This window comes from Dipodomys spectabilis, unplaced genomic scaffold (genome assembly GCF_019054845.1).
Source record: "Dipodomys spectabilis isolate Male_0828 unplaced genomic scaffold, ASM1905484v1 ptg000094l, whole genome shotgun sequence".
Classification (NCBI taxonomy): domain Eukaryota; kingdom Metazoa; phylum Chordata; class Mammalia; order Rodentia; family Heteromyidae; genus Dipodomys; species Dipodomys spectabilis.
In genome coordinates this window covers 15,700,571-15,723,664 of record NW_024870771.1, presented here as the reverse complement: position 1 = coordinate 15,723,664, position 23,094 = coordinate 15,700,571, and the positions used below count along the sequence as shown (strand labels likewise).

The window sequence follows — 23,094 nt, the reverse complement described above, 5'->3', positions numbered from 1 at the left end:
CTTTATTCATTAATTCACTTAACAGATTCTGATTATCCACACTGGCATTTTGATTTACATGTAACTTTATGGATATTCCCTGTTTGTAATTCTTGAATGTTATTGCATGGAATCAATGTTGGTAAAATACTGAGCAGTGTTGCATGCTAGTCACATTACCTTTCTCCTTTATTATCACTTACACATCCATTTTCTCCCTTTTCCTATTGACTAACTGTGCTCCCTCCCACTCCCCAACCATCCAGGCTCCCTGCTGCCAGTGACCGTTATCAACGTGGTGGAAACCAGTGGAACACAAGGGCCTTGCCCACCCATGCTGCACATAGAAACTACACTGACTTTGTACTTGAGCACAATGTGAAGAATGCAGGAGTCCATCATGATGTTCATTTCCCTGGCCATTCAGCCATGACCGAGATATGAGTTATTAAGCCTTTAGGCCTTGGGACTCTTATTATCCAAGTTGATTATATGTTTTCTGGTGTTTATAAAGAATTAATCACATTAGGAGCATATGGGAGGATTTATTTTTTACTGACTCACTAATTGTATAGTGTTGTTTGAGCTTCACTTCTATGGGAAGAGGATCTGAAGAAGCTGTATACCATCACTGACAATAATAATTATTGCCCTATTGAAAGAGTGCATATCACTGTGATTTTAGCATATTAATACATCACTCAGAATATCTCAGAAGGTTTATGATTATAAAAAGCTATCATGTACATGCCATACAAATATACTAAGGTTTAAAGAATAATATACTAAAAGCACACCCTAAAGGTTAAAGAATAATACACTAAAAGCACACCCTAAAGGAAGTATGTTCAGTTGTGATGCATCAGCCTTTTGTGATATTATAATAATACTTGTTCTTATACACTGTTTTAATGTCTAAACTGATCTGTGCCTTAATTTAAGTGCCTAAGGTTTAATTAATTTAAAATTTTAATATATTTTTACTCTTTAGTAAGCACAAATACTAAGACAAGTCTAGAAATTATAATAGCATTACTCATATAGGGAGAAAAATCCAAATAGTTATTTTGGCGTACTGAATGGTTATACCAAATGAAAACTATTTATTTCTTCTGTCTTTTTTGCATTCATCTCTTTTCTCTTTCATGGCATATAGTTTGATAGATTACCCAGGTTTTTAACAACCTCGTAATCTGGCCTTATACAACCTTTAAAATAAAGTTCTGGAGTCAAACCACTATTTGGGGTCCTTTTAAACTTTGGAATATAATTATTTAAACTCTTTGGGTTAATTTATAGAGGAAGGTTATTAGCTGGAAAAGGTATATTTTTTGATGGAATTGCAGTGATTCAAAGGAAGCATTTCCTTTTTTTTCCCCAAATTTTAGAAAAACTTTGAAAATTTTAAATTAGGTAAATAGAAATTTGAAGATATTTCATATTTTGAGATCTCCCTACTTCAAGATAAGGAAGCTTCATTGTAAACATTCTAATCTGTTTAACTCATTCTGCTTGCCCCACATTGGTTTTATTTCCCATAAATCTTCCCTGTGAGACAGCAATAAACAGACCTTTAATTTGGATGGTCTGTTACAATTATAATGTAACTTGTTAGTAAAAAAACTAGAGTACACATCAAGATATCACCCAAGAAAACTGAGATTTATGGGGACCAAAGCAGATTTGTGTCTCCCTCTCACCCGCGTTCTGTGGTATACACCCATTGAATGTAGCAGGGAGGAATTCCCTTACTATTTATTCTCTTGTTGAGTATATAATTGGGTTTACTTAAGTTGAACAAGTAGGTAATGTAATTCTTCTTTATTTGAGCTTTTGTGTTTGCATTTTTAAATTAGCAAGACATTTGTATAACTGTTGGGAGAGCTTCTTTTTTTCTTTTTAACTTTAAGACATCTAGCTTAGCCAAGTCTATCTCTAGTGTCAATATTCCATTTGGAAAAAAAATGAAGATGCACTCTCAGGAGACAGCTGGAACAGATCCTCTACTTCTGATCCACAAAAATTAATCTGTGACAAGTGGAATGAACATAAATGTGTCAAAAATTATCTTAGAACCAAGCAAAAGAGATTGCTGAGTATTTGTTCAGTGAAGTGCTAGATTTGATTTCTATAGACTAAGTTATTTTACAATACTTTAGAAAGAGAAGGAGCTTTTTTTTTTAGCTTGTAACCTTTTGTCCAATAAAGATGCAAATAATTTTTGTCCAGTGGAAGAGATAACTCAAAGATTAAAGTTTATTATGCGTAGCACTTTAATTTCATACCTAACCCAGAAATCTTCAATTAACACTTCTTTATTAAATTGCTTATCTTTATCTGATAAGTTCAATTTCAAAAATGGTCTTGGAACTAGGTTTAACAGCTTACAAGTTCTCATATTAGTTAATGAGCTAATTGAATAAAATTTTTGACATAGGTTAAAAAAAAAAAAAAAAAACTAGAGTACAATGGAATAATCTTTAGGACATAAATTTATAGGCTTCAGTCTGAGTTTATTATTATTCTACATAAGGGAATGGATGTGCAAAGTATTTTGTAGCACATACTGAATCTGAACAGATGTATATTTTAAATTTCCCAGTTCCTGACCTTTAAGCTCATGTATGATCCTCAGAGTTGTTTGCATAGCTTGGATTTTACTTTTGTTTCTTTTTCTTTTCTTAAAAGGGTCTGAACCAGCCAAGCACAGTGGCTCACACCTGTAGTCCTGGCTACTCAGGAGGCTGAGATCTGATGATCACAGTTCAAAGCCAGCCTGGACAAGAAAGTCCATGAGACTCTCATCTCCAATAAAACAGAAAACCAGAAGTGGTGCTGTGTCTCAAGTGGTAGAGTGCTTGCCTTGATTTGAAGAGCTGAGGGACAGCGCTCAGGCCTAGAGTTCAAGTCCCACGACTAACAAAAAAAGAAGGGTCTGAACCATAACATTTTGATCACAGGATATCTGGTTAGTGCCATTCAGGACAAAAATTCATGGCAGGGGCTGGGAAGATGACTCAGTGGTAGAGTGCTTGCCTTGCATGCATGTCGCCCTGGGTTTGATTCCTCAGCACTACATAAACAGAAAAAGCCAAAAGTGGCGCTGTGACTCAAGTGGTAGAGTGCTAGCCTTGATCTGAAGAGCTGAGGGACAGCACCCAGGCCCAGAGTTCAAGCCCTATGACCAACCGCCCCCCAGATACTGGTAGCTTATGCCTATAATCCTAGCTACTTAGGAGGCTGAGATCTGAGGATTGCTGTTCAGAGCCAGCTGGAACACGAAGGTTGTGAGACTCTTGGATTGCTGTTCAGAGTCAGCTGAGATTCTTCTCTCCAATTAACCACAAGAAAACCAGAAGTGGAGCTGTGGCTCAAAGTGATAGACTGCTAGCCTTGAGCAAAAAGAGCTCAAGGACAGCACATAGGCCCCAAGTTCAAGTCCCATGACCAACTATATATATAAAATTAAAGATTCTTAACATTTCTATAGTAGAAACCAAAGAGGTATAAATGGAGAACAAAGCTTTCCTGGTCTTTTAGAAAGTCCTAAGGCTTAACTTACATTAATATTAATGTTGAAATCTGAGCACAGACACTCATACAATCAATTCATTGTAAGTGAATTAAAATGGGGACATGTCTCAACCGTTGCACCTGCCTAACATACTTAAGGCCTTGAGTTTAGCCCTCCTCTCCCCAAAAGAACAAAACTCTCATCCTAATTCATTCATGAATTCCTGAAGTTGGAGGGGAAGTAAGCACAGGAGAAGTAGGGGAAGTAAAGGGCTAAGACTTAGATAGTAGTAAAATAGCCTACTTTATAGATGTTTCTATATGCTTCAGGATTTCATATCAATTTGGGTTGAACATCCATAATCAGAAATTTTGAAATCTAAAATGCTCCAAATTCTGAAACTTGTAGGCAAGTTTCAGTCTGAATTTATCATTATCATTATCATTAGTGATAGATGGCTTCTTGAGGGCTGATATGCTACAAGTGGAAAATTCCATACCTTTACCTAATAGGACATTAGTTTCAGTCAAAATACAAGTAAATTATAGATTAGAGGCAAGGCTCCAGAGGTAGAGCACCGGAATGAACAAGAAAGCCAGTGAGATCTTGAGGCCTTAGATTCAAGTCCCAATACTAGTACCAAAAATCACCAAAAAACCCCCCAGGGAAGAGCTAGGTGAACACGGTACAAAATTACCTTGAAGCCATAGGTAAAAAGTATATGTGAAACACACATGAATTTCATATTTATACTTGGGTCCCATCCCACAGAGAGTTCATTATCTATTTCAAAATACAACAATAACTTGGGGTTAGAGTCATGCTGTAGTTGATAGAGAGCACTAGCCAATGAAGGAAAGTGACAGATATCGTTTTCAGTCCCGACTCTGACACCCCCCCAAAAAAAAAATTCAGAAAGCTCTGAAACACTTGTGGTTCCAAGTGTTGGATAGGGGACACTCAGACTGTATTGTGAGTATATCTGTTCTTGCTAATACTGTTTTCAAGGTAGTTATATACTTATTTCTGGAGCTTGACAAATTTATAAGTAACAAACTAAATTAAGTTATCCTTAACATTTCCACTCTGCATTTTGTGATGCCCAAAGGGTCAAAAGTCGTAAATCTCAGATTAGAAGCAATGTGGGAGCCTATTCCTATAGCCTCAGCTAGTTGGGATCCTGCCAGCTACTTGGGAGGATCACTTGATGCCAGCCCGGGCAACATGGCAAGACCCCTACGTGTAGGAAGTAAAATCCTAGACTAGAGAATACCTTCCAGAAGCACCCTACTGGATGATTATCCTTTTGATTAAAGGGAATCATCAGCATAGAACTCCATGAGCATGTGCTAGAGTGCTAATTAGTGCTTTGACACATTTGTTTAGCATAAATTAGTGCTTTGAATTAGATTGGTTGTTTCAGCTGTTCTTACTAGGGAACTTTTAGAAACACAACCAAAATAGTGACCTTCACGCTTTAACACATGGAAATAAATGAGCTCTTAAGATTATTAGAGTTGCTTTGACAAATTCTGAGGTTTATGAACTCAGGACCTCTTGTTATGCAGACACTGTTGAGCTATGCCTCCATCCCTAAATTTAGTGATTTTTTTTTTTTGAGATATTGTCTCAAAGGATAGCCTTAAAACATTATCTCAAAAATCTTAGCCTACCAAGTAGCTAGGATTGCAGGTGTGAGCCAACTAGATTATTATGCTTTGCATAATGAAAATCTCAGACATTTTATCTTTTGAGTATGACCTAACAGTATCCATGATAGAGTAGTCATAGATAAACACATGAATTTACAGATAAAAATGGAATTTTATTTGTTTTATATGTATATGTGACTTCTGAAAAGCAGCTAGTGCATTTTGGTATTGTAATCTTTGTGTGTGTGTGTGTTTGTGTGTAGATTGAGATTGATAGGAAGTGTTGACCTAAATAAAAATCATTGTGCTTCTTTGGTGGATCATCAGGAAGTGCCCAGGATTTAAAGTACTATTGTAAATAGGATAAAATACAAAACAGAAGGGAGACAGCTTCTTTCCTGGGGTAATAGAATTAGATGAACCTTAATTGTGTGTGTGTGTGTATATTTTTGTACATCCTTTTCCCTTCTATCTTTTTGAGGCTTCAACTCAGGTCTTTTATATGCTAGTCCAGTACTCCCCACTACTGAGCCACTCAGTTTGAGTAGTTTCTCTTATTCACTAGATTTTTACATATTTTCTTGGTTGGCATGTAGATAAGAATTTTCATGTACTAACCCTGCTTTGTATGCCTTGACAAAAGTGAAACCCTGGTGTCATCAGAAAATCCTCACACCAGGATTCCTACTTTGCTTGCCAAAGTAGGAAAATAGATAAGCAAGACTGAGAATAGAGAATCTGGTCTAAGTTTCAGAAGGGAAGAATATTGTGGGGATGACTGGCTTCATAGGTATATGATAATGTTCTTTTGACCTTGTGGTCTCTCTTGCCCCTGATTGCATTCACAAATGTAAACTGGAAAGTTTGAGAGATAGTTGATATAAGTTAATACAGTACACAGTGATGGTAGAAGCAATAGTTTGAGCCATGGTATTTTAAATGTTTCGATTGACAAAAAACATTTCTAAACCATAGCTCTTTATTTTCCAAGGCCCTGATTTTGTGTGTTAGCCACTGAATATTGAGTTTGAAAATAATAGCAAATTATACTAATTTGCTTTTTGTCCTTGGTATTTAGGCTTGTTAAAATTGAAAAAGTTTTTTTTTAATTTTTATTAATTTTTTATATTTTTGTCGGTCTTAGGGCTTGAACTCAGCCTAGATGCTGCCCTTGACTAGCTTTTATATAAAGGCTTCATTTGGAACATTAATCTTAATAGTATAGAAATTAAGACATGAAGCACGTCACTTTCAGTAGAAAATCTATTAAGTTCATTTATTTAACTTCATTTATCAGCTTTTGTCCATTGCTAATGTAATTATAATATACGTCCTTTGAGCCATTTGGGCTAATGAGAAGAGAAAATTCTTGAAAGAAATTGGTTAAAAAAGAAAAGTATTTTCTATAGTTTTTGCAGTGATACTTTTTTTATATGCTGAAGTAGGAAAAACAAGTATTCTGTTCTTCCTGAGGGAGTTGTTCTTGCGTTTTTTTTTTCTCTTTATTTTAAGTAATTAAGCTTCTGTATTCCCAACTAGCAGGTGTGTCCTCAGTTCTAGGTAGTGGTGCTTGAGTGAGCTTTTAAACAATGTGTTCTTGGCAGCTGCCCAGCATTGTGTTTATACTGGCAGGAAAAGAGAGATCTGACTAGGAGAACAACATTCTCTAAGGATTGAGACTGAAGACTCCCTGAGTGGTATAATAAGCCTCTACCTCCTCTTCAAAACAGGTTCAGCAGCTGTAGTTTGTTCTTTCATTTACTCACTATTTATTTACTTGTTTGAAGTTTCATTTGTTTTTAATTAATTTTAATGAAGAATCGATATATCAGTGTATGGGTAGGCTTTGTAATAAGTTGCATATTTTAAAATAAAGCTCTTATATACAGATATGCCCAATCATTGTTAACACATTAAACTATTGTGAGTAAAGGAGAATTGAAAATTATGAAGTAATAACTAGAAGGTGTTGGCTGGCTTGATTTTATTGTGAACTAATACAGCAGTATTGAGAGAAACCATGGAAGCATCTCACAGTATAAAATATCACTAGGATATATATGCTATTTGATAGAACAGTTTCTGATAACAAAGCTCAGCCATTTGAGATTGCATATTTGTATTTGTAAACTGTCAAGGATTTTGAAGGTTCCAGGTTTGACAGATTGAATTCTTTCTGTTGACACTGTTAGTAAAATCTGGAATTCTTTAGAAAGACCTGGGAAAATTTAAGAACTCATGAATATCCAAGTAATTACTTAGGAATTTCACAATCATGTTGGAATAATAAGAGCTAAAAAATATTTGAGTAGATTGAAAACTGAAAACTAGATGTGATAGTACACATCTGTAATCTCAGTATTCCAGAAATCAAAAGCAGAATGGTTGCATGTTTGAGGTTATCTGACTTACATAGCAAGACCATGTCTGTCCTGTCTGTTGAGGCTGGAAATGTGGCTTAGTGTTAGAGTGCTTGACTAGAATGCATGAAGCTCTGGATTTGATTCCTCAGTACCACATAAACAGAAAAAGCCAGAAATGGCACTGTGACTCCAGTAGAGTGCTAGCCTTGAGCAAAAGAAGCTCACAGGCCCTGAGTTCAAGCCCCGACTGGCAAAAAAATAAAAGACCCTGCCTATCTCAGAAAAACGAGAGGTGGGGATATAGGTCTGTGTAGAATACTTGCCTATTACGTGCAAGACCCTAAGTTTGATCCCCAGAAAAGTATTGTGAATAGATTGAAAGTGCAAGGAGTCTGGATTTGATAAGAAAGTCTGTGGAATTAATTTTTTAATTGGAAGATTTTTGGATGTCTTTTATTAAAATCTTTATTTTTTACAGTGTTAGGGATTGAACACAAGGCTTCACACATGCTAGGCAAGTGCTCTACCACTTGAGTCCTGCCCCTAGCCCTTTTGTTTATATTTTGTTTTTCAGATAGGGTCTCCCTAACTCTGTCTATGCTGGCCTGACATCCTTCTACCTCTGCCTTCTGAGTAGCTATGATTGCAGGAGTGAGCCACCATAACTAGCTTGGTTTTAAACTTTTTTTTTTTTTTTGGGTCCGGTCGTGGGGCCTGAACTCTGGGCCTGGGCGCTGTCCCTCAGCTCTTCAGCTCAAGGCTAGTGCTCTACCACTTGAGCCACAGCACCACTTTCAGCTTTTTTTTTTTTTTTTCTTTTTGCTTATGTGGTGCTGAGTTGTTGAACCGAGGGCCTCAGGCATGCAAGGCAAGCGCTCTACCACCAAGCCACCTTCCCAGCCCTAAACATATTTTTTAATCATCTACCCGAATACATTGTTGATCCTCATTACTTTTTCTTTTCTTTTCTTTTTTCAGTCATGGGCTTGAACTCTGGGGCCTGGGAGCTGTCCCTCAGCTCTTCAGCTCAAGGCTAGTGCTATACCACTTGAGTCACAGTGCCACTTCTGGTTTTGTCTGCTTGTATGGTACTGAGGAATCAAACCCAGTGTTTGTGAGGCAAGCACTCTACCACTGAGCCACTTTCCCAGTCCAGTCCTCATTTCTTTATACATATTCACTTACAATTTCCTGACTGTGCTGTGTTGTCCCTTTCTGATTAAATCAAACTGTATAATGTGCCTGAAGATGATAAATGTGAAATATACACACCACCATTGAATGTTCTCATTTGCCACAAAGCTCAAGTAGGCCTTCAGTGCTGTCCTGTATTATATCACAATTCCATTCTCCCACTACTGGACTAAAATTCTCTTCAGAACTGCCATGAATTCAGTTCTCACTTGTTACTCTCTTGCTTAACTGAGAAAATAACCAACAGAAAATATTTGTACATGCCTAACATCTTATTGATGAATGTGTCAGCTCTCTTTTGCTTTCCTGCTGTTGCCCAAAGTGAATCACTGCATACTGTAGTTACAGCCCACCAGTCCTCTCTCCCATCACATCATGATCCACGTACTTGGAAAAAGCAATCATTTTAACACTGTTACCTTCTCTTCTAAATCCTCACTTTTCTTCACTTTTAGAATGTTCTTATCAAAACATTCTATAATATCACATCATTAAAAAAAAAACCAAACACCTTGAATCCACTTTCTCTTTGGAGTATTTCATTTCTTAATTCCACTGGTAGCAGAACTCTTTGGCTTGAAAGAATTATCTGTACTCAACTATGGCCTCTCTTTTATTTTATTTATTTATTTATTTATTTATTTGGTCTGTCGTGGGGCCTGAACTCTGGGCCTGGGCACTTCCTCAGCTGAAGGCTCAAGGCTAGTGCTCTACCACATGAGCCACAGTACCACTTCCGGCTTTTTCTGCTCATGTGGTGCTGAAGAATCGAACCCAGGGCCTCATGCATGCAAGGCAAGCACTCTACCACTGAGCCACCTTCCCAGCCCCTGGCCTCTCTTTTAAACCCATCTTAATCCTACTTTGTCTCTAACACAAAGGAACTAAGTAGGTTTGTGCATGTTGATTATACTTGGCAAGTGCTCCATTCAGGAAGCTAACATTCATTTCTAGTTTTCCCGATGACTTGCCAGAAGATGGCACTAAATGTCTTGTTCTAATAAGGTTAAGTATGTTACAAGACAATTTTGCAAGAGGTGAAAGAAAATACAGTATTTAGAAGGCACATTGTTTAAATATATGCAAAGGCTCTGTTGGGCTAGTAGTGTTAAACTGCCTCTCAAATAGTTTGGTTAGGTCACAGATGACCTTCACATTTCCCATCCTATCATCAGTTTTCAATGAATTTATTAGCATTAAGATGGGATGAGGGCTGGGAAGGTGGCTCAGTGGTAGAGCGCTTGCCTTGCATACTCAAGGCCCTGGGTTCGATTCCTCAGCACCACATAAGCAAAAAGGAAAAAGCCGGAAGTGGCGCTGTGGCTCAAGTGGTAGAGCGCTAGCCTTGAGCTGAAGAGCTGAGGGACAGCACCCAGGCCCAGAGTTCAGGCCCCACAACTGGACCCTCCTTTCCCCCCCAAAAAAAAGATGGGATCAATCCTGCAGAAGTAATAATTGTAGTGTCTCAATTTTAATATGTTCGGAATCGAATAATTGTTCTCTTCTCTGGTCTTTCCCCTCTACAGTTTTTCTTACTCATGAACTGGCAGTGTCAGTTTTCCTGTTGCAAGGCCAGTGTGTTGTTTAGACCTACTGGTTCTGAGAAGTGCTGCCGTGGATCATGTAGATCATGCAATCATCATCTTTACCCCTCCTTGTCTCCTCTCTAAATAAGTCCATAGTTTAACAAACCTTCCAGAATCCATCACTTCCTACATGTCTTTGGCAACCACTGTTTCAGTGGCTATGCTAAACATGGCTCAGTACCTATTGTCTGCTATTTCCTTCAGCAGTCATAAAGATCATCACTTGGGTCACATCAATCCTTGGTCACATCTTAGGATAGGCAAGCATGATTTTCCCATCACTTATGCCACTCTTGAACTTGCTCACCCGCCTCCAAAAGAATTTTCTCCTGGTTCTTCTTCAAACATATATCGTGTTCCTTCCCAGAATCACTGTACATTTCTGTTGCCTTAACATTCCTTCCTTGAATCTCTTAGGGGTCATACTCCTTTAGATTGCTTATCAGCCAGGTTTTTCCTGACCACTCTTAACTGTACACCTTTAATCTTGAATTTCCCTTTGCCTTCACCCTTTATCTTCTTTTCATCACGTTATATTACATATTATATGCTTATGTTTGTCATCTGTGTTCAACAGATTGAAAGCTCCAACAAGGGTATTTTTGTTTACTCTTCTATCACTAGAACAAATACTACATACATATCATTTGATTGAATGGAAACCACATTTTGGCACACATGGTAATGAATAATAAAAATTATATCTACAGCATCAAGAAATTTATACTTTCCTGTGGAGATGGACAGTTTTACAACTGGCAAGGAAGGTCCTAAAACACTAGAAAGAAGTTAAGGTTCTTGGCATTGCTTTAGATTTTTGTTTGTAGAATGAGGAGCATCATTACAAATTATTTCAGGCTGAGAAACTTAACAGCAAAAGAAAATTTCAAGTGACATAATTTGCATGTAGTTGAGGAATGATGAACTAGATTTTAGAACGAGTATTAAATTCAGCTTGGAAGTGTATCTGAAGTGGTAGAGTACCTGCTTAGCAAGCAAACTTTTTACAATACACAATTCAGTGATTTTTAGTGTATAACCATCACACTCATATAGAAATTACAACTATTAGTAATTTCTTTCTTCCTTCCTTCCTTCCTTCCTTCCTTCCTTCCTTCCTTCCTTTCTTTCTTTCTTTCTTTCTCTTTCTCTCTTTTTGTTGTTGGTCATGGAGCCTGAACTCTGGGCCTAGGTGCTATCCCTCAGCTCTTCAGCTCAAGGCTAGTGCTCTACCACTTGAGCCATAGTGTCACTTCTGGCTTTTTCTGCTTATGTGGTGCTGAGGAATTGAACCCAGGACCTCATGCATGCAAGGCAAGCACTCTACCACTGAGCCATCTTCCCAGCACTATTAGTATTTTCTAAGAACTCTTTTTGTCTAAATTTTCCAGTATCTCATAAATGTTTCTCCTTGTTGGAGGCAAATTGACAAATAAAAACAGCACTGTGGCAGTCAAATTTGTCACTACCTATTGTAGGATGAATTATTTGCATTAGAAAGTATTTGGGTTTTATAGTTTGCATCTGTGTAACATGGATACCTGGGAATAAATTACCCGATTTTACTAGGTGATTTTTTTTCTCTCCCTTTAAAATATTTGCTTGTTTGTAGATTGCAAATCCTCAACAGTTCTCAAGTTTATAGATTGCAGTTAAACTTTCTTGAAGAAGGAGCAGTAAAATTTTAAATGACCTGCTGTACATATTTCTCTAAGAAATAGTGGATTTGTCTGAGTCTATCTAAAGTTACTGGACACTGTGTGTAAGATTCATTTATGTTTTGTTTTTTATTTTGTTGTGTAACATAAGAAGTATAAGAAGTATGCTGATATCCTCTAGCATAACAGATGCTTTCTTCTTATTGCCTCTCTTGTTGACACATTCTATGGTCTTTCTGTTTCCTGCCATGCTGAGAGTATTTCTCTACTGAAGTAAACACTTAACCTTTAATTTCTCCCAAATATATAATAAGCAGTTAAAGCTTTACTGTTTCGAATATCTCTAAAATGAACATTTGAGATTTTACAGGCGTCATGTAGATTAATAGTCTACATATTGGATACTCTTCAAAATTAGTAACATTGAATTAAAACTCCTTTGTACAACTACTTAAAGATAATTTTTTTCAAAGTGGCCATATTATGCTTTTTTGCCCATACTGTTCATAATCTTTAGAACTATATTTCATGATTATTTAACTGGATAGTATACACATTAGCAATTGATAATTCTGTGTAGATAATGTTTTTGACTAAGAACAATACTTTCAGTACTAAATGTATAAGCATAAAACAATTTTGAAAAATGAGAGATACTCTCCGTACTTTATTGTTTTTGCCTTATAACATGTACATGTTGGCATATTTGTTTGTTTGCTTTGTTTGTGTGTGCCAGTCCTGGGGGCTGAACTCAGAGCTTAGGTGCTCAAGACCAGGTTCTATCAAGTTCTACCACTTGAGCCACAGTCTCACTTCCAGTTTTTTTTGGTCGATTGTGGGGTTGAACTCTGAGCCTGGGTGCTGTTCCTGACCTCTTCAGCTCAAGGCTGGTATTCTACTACTTGAGCCATAACACCACTTCCGGTTTTCTGGTGGTTAATTGGAGATGAGAATCTCACGGACTTTCCTTGCCTGGGCTGGCTTGAACTGCAATCCTCAGATCTAAGCCTCCTGAGTAGCTAGGATTAACAGGCCTGAGCCACTGGTGCCCAGCTATATTATTTTTTTATTTTTATTTTGCCAGTCCAGGGGCTTAAATACAGTGCCTGGCACTATCCCTGAGCTTCTTTTGTTCAAGACTAGCTCTCTACCACTTGAGCCACAGGACCACTTCTGGCTTTTATTTTTGTTTATGTGGTACTGAGGAATCGAACTCAGGGCTTCATGCATGCTAGGTAAGCACTCTACCACTAAGCCGCATTCCCAGCCCTATTTTGTTTTAATTGGACAAATTTATGGGGCATGGAAGGACACTTAAATACTCATGCATTATGTAATGATCAAATCAAGATAGTTCACAGCCAGTGGTTCAGGCCTGTAATCTTAGCTACTCAGGAGGCTGAGATTTGAGGATTACAATTCAAAGCCAGCCTGGGCAGGAAAGTCTTTGAGCTTCTTATCTCCAATAAACCACTCAGAAAACCAGAAGTGGCACTGTGGCTCAAGTGGTAGAGTGCTAACCTTGAGCTAAAGAGCTGAGGGACAGCACTCAGGCCCAGAGTTCAAGCCTCATGACTGACAAAAAAGATAGTTCACATTTCTATATCAATGTTTGTTTAATTAGCACATATTATACCTGTTTATGGCATACAGTTAATATTTCAGTGCTTGAATACAATATGTACTGATTATCTTCTTACTACTTTGTATTGGGAATCTTCAAATTCCTCTTTCCTAGTTATTCATGAAATACGGAACAGGTAATTGCAAAGTGTCACTGCTGTGCTATAGCGCATGTGAACTAGTTACTTTTTTTTTTTTTTGTCACTTGCCACTGGTGCCAGGCTAAGATAATTTTTTAAATTAAGAAAATTGTAACTCCACACTCGTTATTAAATCAAAATTAGTAATCCAGGGCTATTAATTTTCTATGTATTGGCACTGTCATACATTCTGGGAATATAATAGTCATTGGTACTGTCATAATATATATCCTATTGAAGGAAGCTCATAATACACAAGTAGATAAAGGTGATTTCAAGTAGTGACAGGTGCCATGAAGACAGTAAGGTAATGCCACTTTTTTAATTTTAATTTTTGCCAGTCTTGGGGCTTGAACTTGGCATGGGCACTTTCTCTGAGCTGTTTTGCTCTAGGGTAGTGCTCTACCACTTGAACCACAGCACCACTTTGGCTTTTTCTGTATATGTGGTACTAAGGAATCAAACCCAAGGTTTCATGCATGCTAGGCAAGCACTCTACCACTAAGCCACATTCCCAGCCCAGGTAATGTCGCTTTGAATGGTTACAGGATAAGAGGTGGGCTTTGAAAGATATTTCAATAGAAGTCAGGCATGAGCCATAGCAGAAGAAGAATATTTCAGGCTGAAATAACAGCAGTCACATGGAATGAGATGATATTTGAGTGGAAGTGAAAACATTTTGAGGAGAACTTACCTGAGAAAGAAGATGACTGGTGTAAGGGGGGCAGTTGGGTACTGATGGCTCACACCTGTAATTCTAGCTACTCATGAGACTGATATCTGAGGATTGCGGTTCAAAGCCAGCCCAGACAAGAAAGTTGGAGAGACACTTATTTCTAATTAGCCACCAGAAAACCAGAAGTGGTGCTGTGACTCTAGCAAAAGAGCTCAGGGAGAACACCCAGGCCCCACGTTCAAGCCCTATGACCAACTCCCCACCCCCCTGCAAAAAAAAATATCACTCATTGAAAGTTCTTTTTATAGTGGATTTTAAGTAGGAGAATGCTATGCTCAGGTTCATTCTTTTAAAAGATGACTTTAATGTATGGGAAATGTAAAGGAAGAATGTTTTTCCCCTTTGAACGATTTTAAGAGTAATTTGCAGAGATAATCAGCTTTTCCATTCAGATTCTTCAGCAACTGTCTTTTAAGTAGAATTTTTTTTTTTTTTTTTTTGCCAGTCTTGGGGTTTGAACTGTGGACCTGGGATCTGTCCCTGAGCTACTTTTGCTCAAGTCTACTGCTCTACCACTTGAGTCACAGTCTATTTCCAACTTTTTTCTGAGTAGTTTATTGGAAATAAGTGTCTCATAGACTTTCCTGCCTAGGCTGGCTTCAAACCATAATCCTCAGATCTCAGCCTCCTAAGTAGGATTACAGGTGTGAGCCACTGACATCTGGATAAAAGTGTTATTCACAAGGCGGTTACCACATGCGTTCAGAAAATAAATTCTAAGATACTACAACCTAATATATTCTGTCCACATTTTCTGATTGTCTCAATATTTTTTATTTTTATTTTTTATTGTGAAAATACCATACAGAGGGATTACAATTACCTGGGCAAGATAACGAGTGTCTCAATATTTTTGTTTATAGCAGCATCTCTCAGACATTTGTGACTATACTTCAGCAGCAATTCCTTAATCTCGCCTTATCTTGTATAACATTTGCACTCCTAAATATTAAGTATTTCATAGTGTTGCTAATATGAATTTATTCAAGTTGTACATCATGGCAAGAAAAATGACTTAATATATTGGATCAGAGTACTTCATGTCATTTTGTTCTGATACTGATATAGTTAACTTGGATTGCTGGTTAAAGTGATGGCTATTAGGTTCTCTATTGTAAAGTTACCTATTTTTGTAACATCAAATACTTTATATAAATGTTATGTCTCAAAAACCTTCACAAATGATGAAACAGTTGTCACTTTTGATGGTGGCAAAATGATGATTAATTAGTATCTTTCTACACTAACTAGTTGGTATTCTAAAACAACTTTTAAAAAACCTAGGGGCTGGGAAGGTGGCTCAGTGGTAGAGTGCTTGCCTAGCATGCATGAGGCCCTGGGTTCAATTCCTCAGCACCACATAAGAAAAAGCTGGAAGTGGTGCTGTCACTCAAGTGGTAGAGCACTAGCTTTGAGCTGAAAAGCTGAGGGGCAGTACCCAGGCCCAGAGTTCAAGCCCCACAACTGACAAAAAAAAATCTACATGTAGGGCTGGGATGGTGGCTCAGCAGTAGAGTGCTTGCCTCACATGTATGAGGCCCTGGTTTCGATTCTTCAGCACCATATAAACAGAGAAGGCTGGAAGTGGCACTGTGGCTCAAGTGGTAGAGGGCTAGACTTGAGCTGAAGAGCTCAGGGGTAGCACCCAGGCTTAGAGTTCAAGTCCTACGACCGACCAAAAAACAAAAAATCTATGTGTGTTCATGGACTAATTCTGTATTTTGTGGCTATTATAATTATTTTAACAGTTAAACTGCCCCGCAGCTGGTTCTGGGGAATACCACTAAATTGAATCTTTCCACCACAAGTTTGAACATAGTATTAAGTACTATGCTTAAATTCCCATGGATTGATTCCACTTTTAATCGTACATGATTATGATATTGATCTGGTGGTAAATGCATTTTAATTATCTAGATATTGCTAAAAAGCTCCTTTTGGGGGAAGAGGGGGCATCTCCATTTGGCCAGCAGAGTATGACAGCATTTATCTCTCTTACCAACGAAGTATCATCAAATGTTAGATTGTACCATAAAAATAAAAATGACACCTGTTTTTGTTCTTACAGCGTTGTACAGGTACATTGGATGCACAATAGACTGTATTTCAAGTACTTGATGAAGAATTTGGAAGTGTAATTCAGTGATAATGTGCTTGAAGCTCTGGATTCACTTCCCATCACCAAACCAAACCAAACAATAAAGTATTTGATGAATTTTAACAGATAAACATCCATGGAACTAATACCATAGTCAGGATTCATGGTTGATATGTTCAACATATCTACCAGTTAAATTATTCTTTGTATGCTTCAGAGCTATTTGCATTTTTCTAGAATTTGCATATTCTTATTGTGGCTCCCACTCCCTTTTTAAAAAACAGGCCTGGTAGTTTTAAGTTTTTGAATTGTGCTAGACTATTTTGGGTTTTATTGAACAGTTGTGGAGCTTGAACTTGGGGCTTGGGCTCTTTTGCTTAAGGCTAGCACTCTACCAGAGCCACAGTTTCACTTCCAGTGTTCTAGTAGTTAATTGGAGATGAGTCTCACAGACTTAGCCAGGTGCTGGTGGATCAGGCATGTAATCCTAGCTACTCAGGAGGCTGAGATCTGAGGATCACAGTTCAAAGCCAACCAGTCAGGAAAGTGTTAGAGGAGACTCAACTCAAATTAATCATAGAAAATGGGAAGTGACACTGTGGTTCAAAGTAATAGAGCACTAGCTTTGAGCATAGAAGCTCAGGGATGGTGCCCAGGCCCGGAGTTTAAACCCCACAACTTTCAAAAAAAAAAGGAACATGGCTTAGTGGTACAGTGCTTGCCTTGTATACATGAAGTCCTGGGTTCGGTTCCTCAGTACCACATAAACAAAAAAGGCTGAAAGTCTCACTGTGGCTCAAGTGATAGAGTGCCATCCTTGAGCAAATGAAGCTCAGGGATAGTGCCCAGGTCCTGAGTTCAAGCCCCAGGACTGTCAAAAAAAAAAAAAAAAAAGATCTCACAGACTTCACTGCCAGGGCTTAGTTAGAAACCCTGATCCTCAGATCTCATCATCCTAGGTAGCTAGGTGGCTCACAGGCGTGGGCCACCAGCACCTGGATAAATTTTTTAAATGTTATTATAAAGATACAGAGAAGTTACAGTTACATAAATCAGGTTGATTAATTTTTAGTTATTGGCTCTTTCTAAGTTTAACCCAGGCTGACTTCAAATTTATAATCTTCCTTCTTCAGCTTCCTAAGTGTTGGATTACACGTGTGTTTTATTATACCAGGTATAAGAAACTCTTTGAATATATATTGGAGAATTAAACCTTCAAGTTGCAACTATGTTCTCAATTTATCATCTAATTTGCTTTGGGTATTTTTTTTAACAGAAGGTTTAGGATTTATTTGTGCCATGCCTGAAGTCCTGAGCACTTTCCTTGAGCTTTTTTGCTTAGAGCTAGTGATAGATCACTTGCTACAGCTCTACTTCTAGCTTTTTTTAGTGCTTAATTGGAAATAAGAGTCTCAAAGAGCCGGGTGCTGGTGGCTCATGCTTGTAATCCTAGCTACTCAGGGGCCTGAGGTCTGAGAATCACAGTTCCAAGCCAGCCCAGACAGGAAAGTCTGTGAGATTCTTATCTCCAGTTAACCACCAGAAAACCAGAAGTGGCACTGTGGTTCAAGTGGTATAGTGCTAGTCTTGAGCTGAAGAGCTCAAGGACAGCACCCAGGTCCAGAGTTCAAGGCCTGCGACCAACAATATTAATGTTGAAAATGTAAAAACTATGACCATATATTAGAGGGAGCATATGAACTCCAATTTACTCATTCCACAAATTCCAGCAGTCTGCTGTTTTTCTTTCCTCTATTCTTCCTAACATTACTGCTGCCTCTTTTTGTTAGGCTTATTTCAAAAAACAAAAAGACTCAGTGTCACCAGTGTCCTATGTGTCAATCACTGTTGACACATATGACATAGGTAGGAACGAGTAATGAGGACCAGTTAGAAAAGGAAGATGAACTGATGTTCTGAGTTTCCCAAGATAGATTTTTAGTGTTAAAGAGGTAATGCATCTGAAGCAAGCTGTTGACTAAATAAATAAATAAAAGAAAAAACCCATTGTGTTGCTGGGAGCTGGAGGCTCACAACTCTAATCCTAGCTACTCAGGAGGCTGAAATCTAAAGATCCCAATTCAAAGCCAGCCCCAGCAGGAAAGCGTATGAGACTTACCTCAGACGAACCACTAAAAAGCTGAAAGTGGAGCTGTGACTCAAGTTGTTGCAGCACTAGTCTTGAACAAAAAAGCTGAGGGGGGCTGGGAAGGTGGCTCAGTGGTAGAGCGCTTGCCTTGCATGCCTGAGGCCCTGGGTTCGATTCCTCAGCACCACATAAGCAAGAAGAAAAAAGCCGGAAGTGGCGCTGTGATTCAAGTGGTAGAACGCTAGCCTTGAGCTGAAGAGCTGAGGGACAGTGCCCAGGCCCAGAGTTCAGGGCCCACAACCGGACCCAAAAAAAAAAAGCTGAGGGACAATGTCCAAACTCTTAAGTTCAAGCCCCACGACTGGTGCACTTGTGTGTGCGTGCGCGCGCACACATACACAAAATCAGTATAGGGAGGCCAGAATTTCATCATTTTTTCCCTACTTTAATTGCCACATAAGTGTATACTTGCAGATGACCATGGAGTTCCACAGTCTGTAGAATACATTTTGAAAACCAAGGTATTGTCCTAGCACAATTATTGGAAAGTCTTTTCTCCAGTGAAATTTTTAAACTTTATTGTAGAGGTGATGTACAGAGAGGGTTACAGTTACAAAAGTCAGGTAATCAATACATTTCCTTTTGAACCCCACCCTCATTCTCTCCCAGTTTTTCTCCCTCCTGATTTTCCTTCCACTAAAGTTGTATAGTTTATTTTAGACATAGTGTCTAGTAGGTTTCACTGTTGAATTGATTCATCCTTGTCCCACCGTTTATGTGCTTCCCATTCCCCTCTCCAAACGAGATAAACTTATATACAAGACCAAAGAAAAAAGGACAGGGGTCGGGGGAAAAACTGCAAACAGTACAAGAAAAAATTTCTTGCAGGGCTGGGAACGTGGCTCAGTGGTAGAGCGCTTGCCTTGCACGCATGAAGCCCTGGGTTCAATTCCTCAGCACCACATAAGCAAAAAGAAAAAGCCAGAAGTAGCGCTGTTGCTCAAGTGGTAGAGCGCTAGCCTTGACCCTGAATGTTAAAGGACAGCGCCCAGGCCCAGAGTTCAGGCCCCACGACCGGACCTTGCTTCCATTACTTGGAGTTCATTTCGATAAAACATCATTTTATTTATTTATTTATTTTTTTGGGGGGGGGGTCCGGTCGTGGGGCCTGAACTCTGGGCCTGGGCGCTGTCCCTCAGCTCTTCAGCTCAAGGCTAGTACTCTACCACTTGAGCCATAGCGCCACTTCCGGCTTTTTTCTTTTTTCTTATGTGATGCTGAGGAATGGAACCCAGGGCCTCAGGCATGCAAGGCAAGCGCTCTACCGCTGAGCCACCTTCCCAGCCCCAATAAAGCATCATTTTATATGAACATATGAACATTATTGAGCCCTTGTGATCTTCTCATAAGAATATCCTCCTTTGTTCAGACTGTTGTTTAATTAATCATGTTCAAGGGTAGTTATTTGTCTTTTACTATCTGTTGGGTTCACTTGTAGATTTGTAGGTACATTCTAATTATTACAAATGAGGGAAACCATGAAGCCTATGTTTCTTTGGGTCTGGCTTTCTTCATTTAGTATAATTTTTTCGAGTCTTTCTATTTCCTTATTAATGGGCAATGTCATCCTTCTATGAAAGCATAGAATTCCATTGTGTATAGATGCCACATAGGTGCCGCTGAGCCACCTTCCCAGCCCATAGATGCCACATTTTCTTGATCCATTCATCCACTGAAGGTCATCTGGGTTACTTCCATATCTTGGCTATGGTAAATAATGCTGCAATGAACATGGTTGTCTATTGGCTTTTACTGGGGTGAGGTGGAATCTCCATGTTGTTTTGATTTGCATTTTTTTTATGGCCAGGGATGTTGAACATGTGTCTATTGGCCATTCTTGTTTTGTTTTGTTTTTCTTGGTTATGAGGTTTGAACTATGGGCCTGGGTGCTGTCCCTCAGTTCTTCAGCTCAAGGCTAGTGCTCTACCAATTGAGTTACAGTGCCACTTCAGGTTTTCGAGTGATTTATTGGAGATAAGAGTCTTACAGACTTTCCTGCCCAGGCTGGCTTTGAACCATGATCCTCAGATCTCAGCCTCTTGAGTAGCTAGGATTACAGGTGTGAGCCATTGGCGCCCAGCTGAAGAAGCCACTCTTTTTACGTCTCTCGCCCATTTATTAATTGGCTTGTTGTTTCTTGTGATGATTTGTTTTGAGGAAGTTTTAATTTTTATTTATTTTATTTTTTTGGTGGTCATGGGACTTGAACTCTGGACCTGGGCACTGTCCCTGAGCTCTTCTTCAGCTCAAGACAAACTCTCTACCACTTGAGCCACAGTGCCACTTATGGTTTTCTGGTGGTTAATTGGAGATAAGTGTCTCATGGACTCTCCTGTCTGGGCTGGATTTGAACTGCGATCCTCAGATCTTAGCCTCCTGAGTAGCTAGGATTACAGGCATGAGCTACTGGTGCCCAGCAAGTTTAATTTTTTTGAGCTTTGAGTATATTTTAGCTATGAGGCCCTTGTCTGATCTGATGCAAAGCTAGTAACGATCTCCCATTCTGTGGGCTATGTTCTTTGCCATGCAGAAACTCTTCTGTTCGATGCAGTTCCATTTATCTAGTCTTTCTTTGATGTGATGTGATTCTGGGATCTTTGGAAATTTTGATATGCGCCAAGGAGCTCTAGTGTTTCCCTATCCCTTCCTGTAATATTGTCAGGGTATCTGTTCTTTTCATTGAGGTCTTTGATGCATTTGGAACTGATTCTGGTGTAGGGTGATATATAAGGATCTTACTTCAGTTTTCTGCATGTCTGTAGCCAATTCAGCCAGCACCATTTGTTGAAGAGGCCATTTTCCATTCTTTGTTTTTGGCTTTCTTATCAAATACTAGGTGGCTATATGTCTGTGGGTTCATTTCTGGGTCTTCTATTCCATTGGTCTTGTATCAGTACCAAGCTGTTTTTATTAGTCTCCAATTGATTTGTCTTGACAAAAATTAACTAAAAGAAATTCTGGGAACAAGGAATGGTAGCTCTATAACTAACATGCCTGTAATTTAGAAGGTGATCCTGGTACTCAGGAGCTACAATCAGGAAGATCTCAAGTTTGAGGTCAGCCTGGGATACATGTTGAGATTCTGTCTCAAAAACGTATATATTAGGGCCTAGGAAGCTGGCTCAGTGGTAGAGTGCTTGCCTTGCATGCATGGGACCCTGGGCTCGATTCCTCAGCACCACATAAGCAAAATAAAGCTGAAGTGGTGGTGTGGCTCAAGTGGTAGAGTTCAGCCCCACAACCAGGGAGTGCATGGCAGAGCAGTGCAGTTCATATCACTGCTGCCAGGAAAACAGAACAAAGACACAAAGTGGCTAAGGTAAAATATGTCCTTCAAACACCCCTTCCTCTCCCCCATTACAATCTGCTTTCTACAACTTGGCCCTGCCTACCATGGTTTCCCACTACTTCCTAATAGTCTATTTAGGTTTTTTTTTTTTTTTTTTTTTTTGGGTCCGGTCGTGGGGCCTGAACTCTGGGCTTGGGCGCTGTCCCTCAGCAATTCAGCTCAAGGCTAGAGCTCTACCACTTGAGCCACAGCGCCACTTCCGGCTTTTTTCTTTTTGCTTATGTGGTGCTAAGAAATCGAACCCAGGGACTCAGGCATGCAAGGCAAGCGCTCTACCACTGAGCCACCTTCCCAGCCCCTCTATTTAGGTTTTGAATGCATTAATGGATTAAGTCACTAAGTCAAATCCTTTATGATCTAGTTGTCTCTGGAAACATGCTCACAGACACGTATGGGTGGGTCCTGGATTCAATTCCTTAGCACCACATAAGCAGAAAAGGCTGGAAGTGGCGCTGTGGCTCAAGTGATAGAGCGCTAACCTTGAGCTGAAGAGCTGAGGGACAGCGCCCAGGCCCAGAGTTCAGGCCCCATGACTTACCAGAAAAAAAAAAGAAAGAAATTGGATAATGTATATCCTCCTTTCTTTTCAATTGCATTGACCATTCTAATTCCTTTGAATTCCCATATAAACATTAAGATTAAGCTGGGTGTCGGTAGCTTATGCCTATAGTCCTAGCTACTCAGGAGGCTGAGATCTGAGGATCACAAATTAAAGCCATCACAGACAGAAAAATAATACTCAGGACAAGCCAAAAGGGGTGCTGTGGCTCAAGTGGTAGAACACTAACCTTGAGAAGCTCAGGGACAGTGCCCAGGCCCTGAGTTCAAGCCCCAGGACCAGAAAAAGAAAAGGTTGGCTAATCAATTTAATTTATTCTACAACAAAATTATTCTGGAATTTTGGTAATGAATGCAAACCAGTTTGTGGAGAATTGCCATCTTGACAACAATAAGTGTTACTACATAAACAGGTGTCTTTCTATTTATTTAGATTCTCCTTTATTTTATACTTTCAGTGTCTCAAGCTCTACATACTCTTCAATAAATTTATTC

The 23,094-nt window shown here is 39.0% G+C and overlaps 1 protein-coding gene across 4 annotated transcripts in view; it reads left to right on the top strand.

Annotated features, from left to right (window-relative positions):
• Nucleotides 1–23,094, top strand: part of Epb41l5 (erythrocyte membrane protein band 4.1 like 5) — a 142,955-nt gene that overhangs the window by 78,618 nt on the left and 41,243 nt on the right. Inside the window, exon 17 of one of the 4 annotated variants that reach the window (XM_042685280.1) lies at nt 246–1,217. The exons of the other annotated variants lie outside the window; for them this stretch is intronic. Coding sequence (XP_042541214.1) covers nt 246–423 — 178 coding nt within the window. The 3' untranslated portion in view covers nt 424–1,217. Of the gene's footprint in view, nt 1–245; nt 1,218–23,094 lie in introns of those variants that run through there. 4 annotated transcript variants of the gene reach the window in all.